Consider the following 788-nt stretch of genomic DNA (forward strand, 5'->3'; position numbering starts at 1 on the left):
GCCTCACAGGTGGTCCTCCATTTCAGCAGGCAGCACAGGGAACAAGCTAATGGCTTTCATTCAGTTTGTGTCTGAAGCCAGTGAGTTGTCATCATTCAGAATATATAAAGTTTGGTGTTTCAAAGTAACTGTAATTAGAATAAGTGATGCAGCAGATATTTAAGATTGTGCCACGGCTGCCTTTAACTGTCTTGAAATCATTAGCAAGTCACTTAGCATATAAAACAATGACATCTTTAAAATAGTTCTGTAAGCAGAGCTTTCCTTCATAATGGTTCTTTTAAATAGCTTAATTAATACCTTATTTTAATTCCTTATTTTAAGAAGACTCACTGTTAATGCTTTCTTTTCTGCAGGTAGCTGAAGGTAAATTGAATGACCACTTTCCTCTGGTGGTGTGGCAGACTGGATCGGGAACCCAGACAAACATGAATGTAAATGAAGTCATTAGCAACAGAGCAATTGAAATGTTAGGAGGTGAACTTGGCAGCAAGAAACCTGTGCACCCCAACGATCACGTTAATAAGAGCCAGGTGGGTGCATGTCCTCTGTTCCGTCAGGACAGATGGACAAGCGAATGGGAGATGTGCTTGTAAGGCCAGCATGTGTTTTTTTGACAAGGAGTCTGTCCAGCTTGTGTTCTTTACTAGAGAAGACTTTTAAGTTCGTTTCTTCCAGGAGTCATGGCTGGTTTCAAACTCCATAAAACAATCATCGTTAAGACATCTAGGTTTAGTGTACGTATACATTTTATTGTTTCATTTATTTAGAACAGGTTTTTTTTTTTT

General features: G+C 38.7%; 1 protein-coding gene across 1 annotated transcript in view; it reads left to right on the plus strand.

The window, feature by feature from the left end:
• Fh (fumarate hydratase) overlaps positions 1-788 on the plus strand; it is a 24,419-nt gene that overhangs the window by 9,396 nt on the left and 14,235 nt on the right. The window contains exon 4 of the mRNA XM_005368528.1: positions 357-533. Within this exon, the coding sequence (XP_005368585.1) occupies positions 357-533 (177 nt within the window). The remainder of the gene's footprint in view (positions 1-356; positions 534-788) is intronic.

Source organism: Microtus ochrogaster, unplaced genomic scaffold (assembly GCF_000317375.1).
Source record: "Microtus ochrogaster isolate Prairie Vole_2 unplaced genomic scaffold, MicOch1.0 UNK35, whole genome shotgun sequence".
NCBI lineage: Eukaryota > Metazoa > Chordata > Mammalia > Rodentia > Cricetidae > Microtus > Microtus ochrogaster.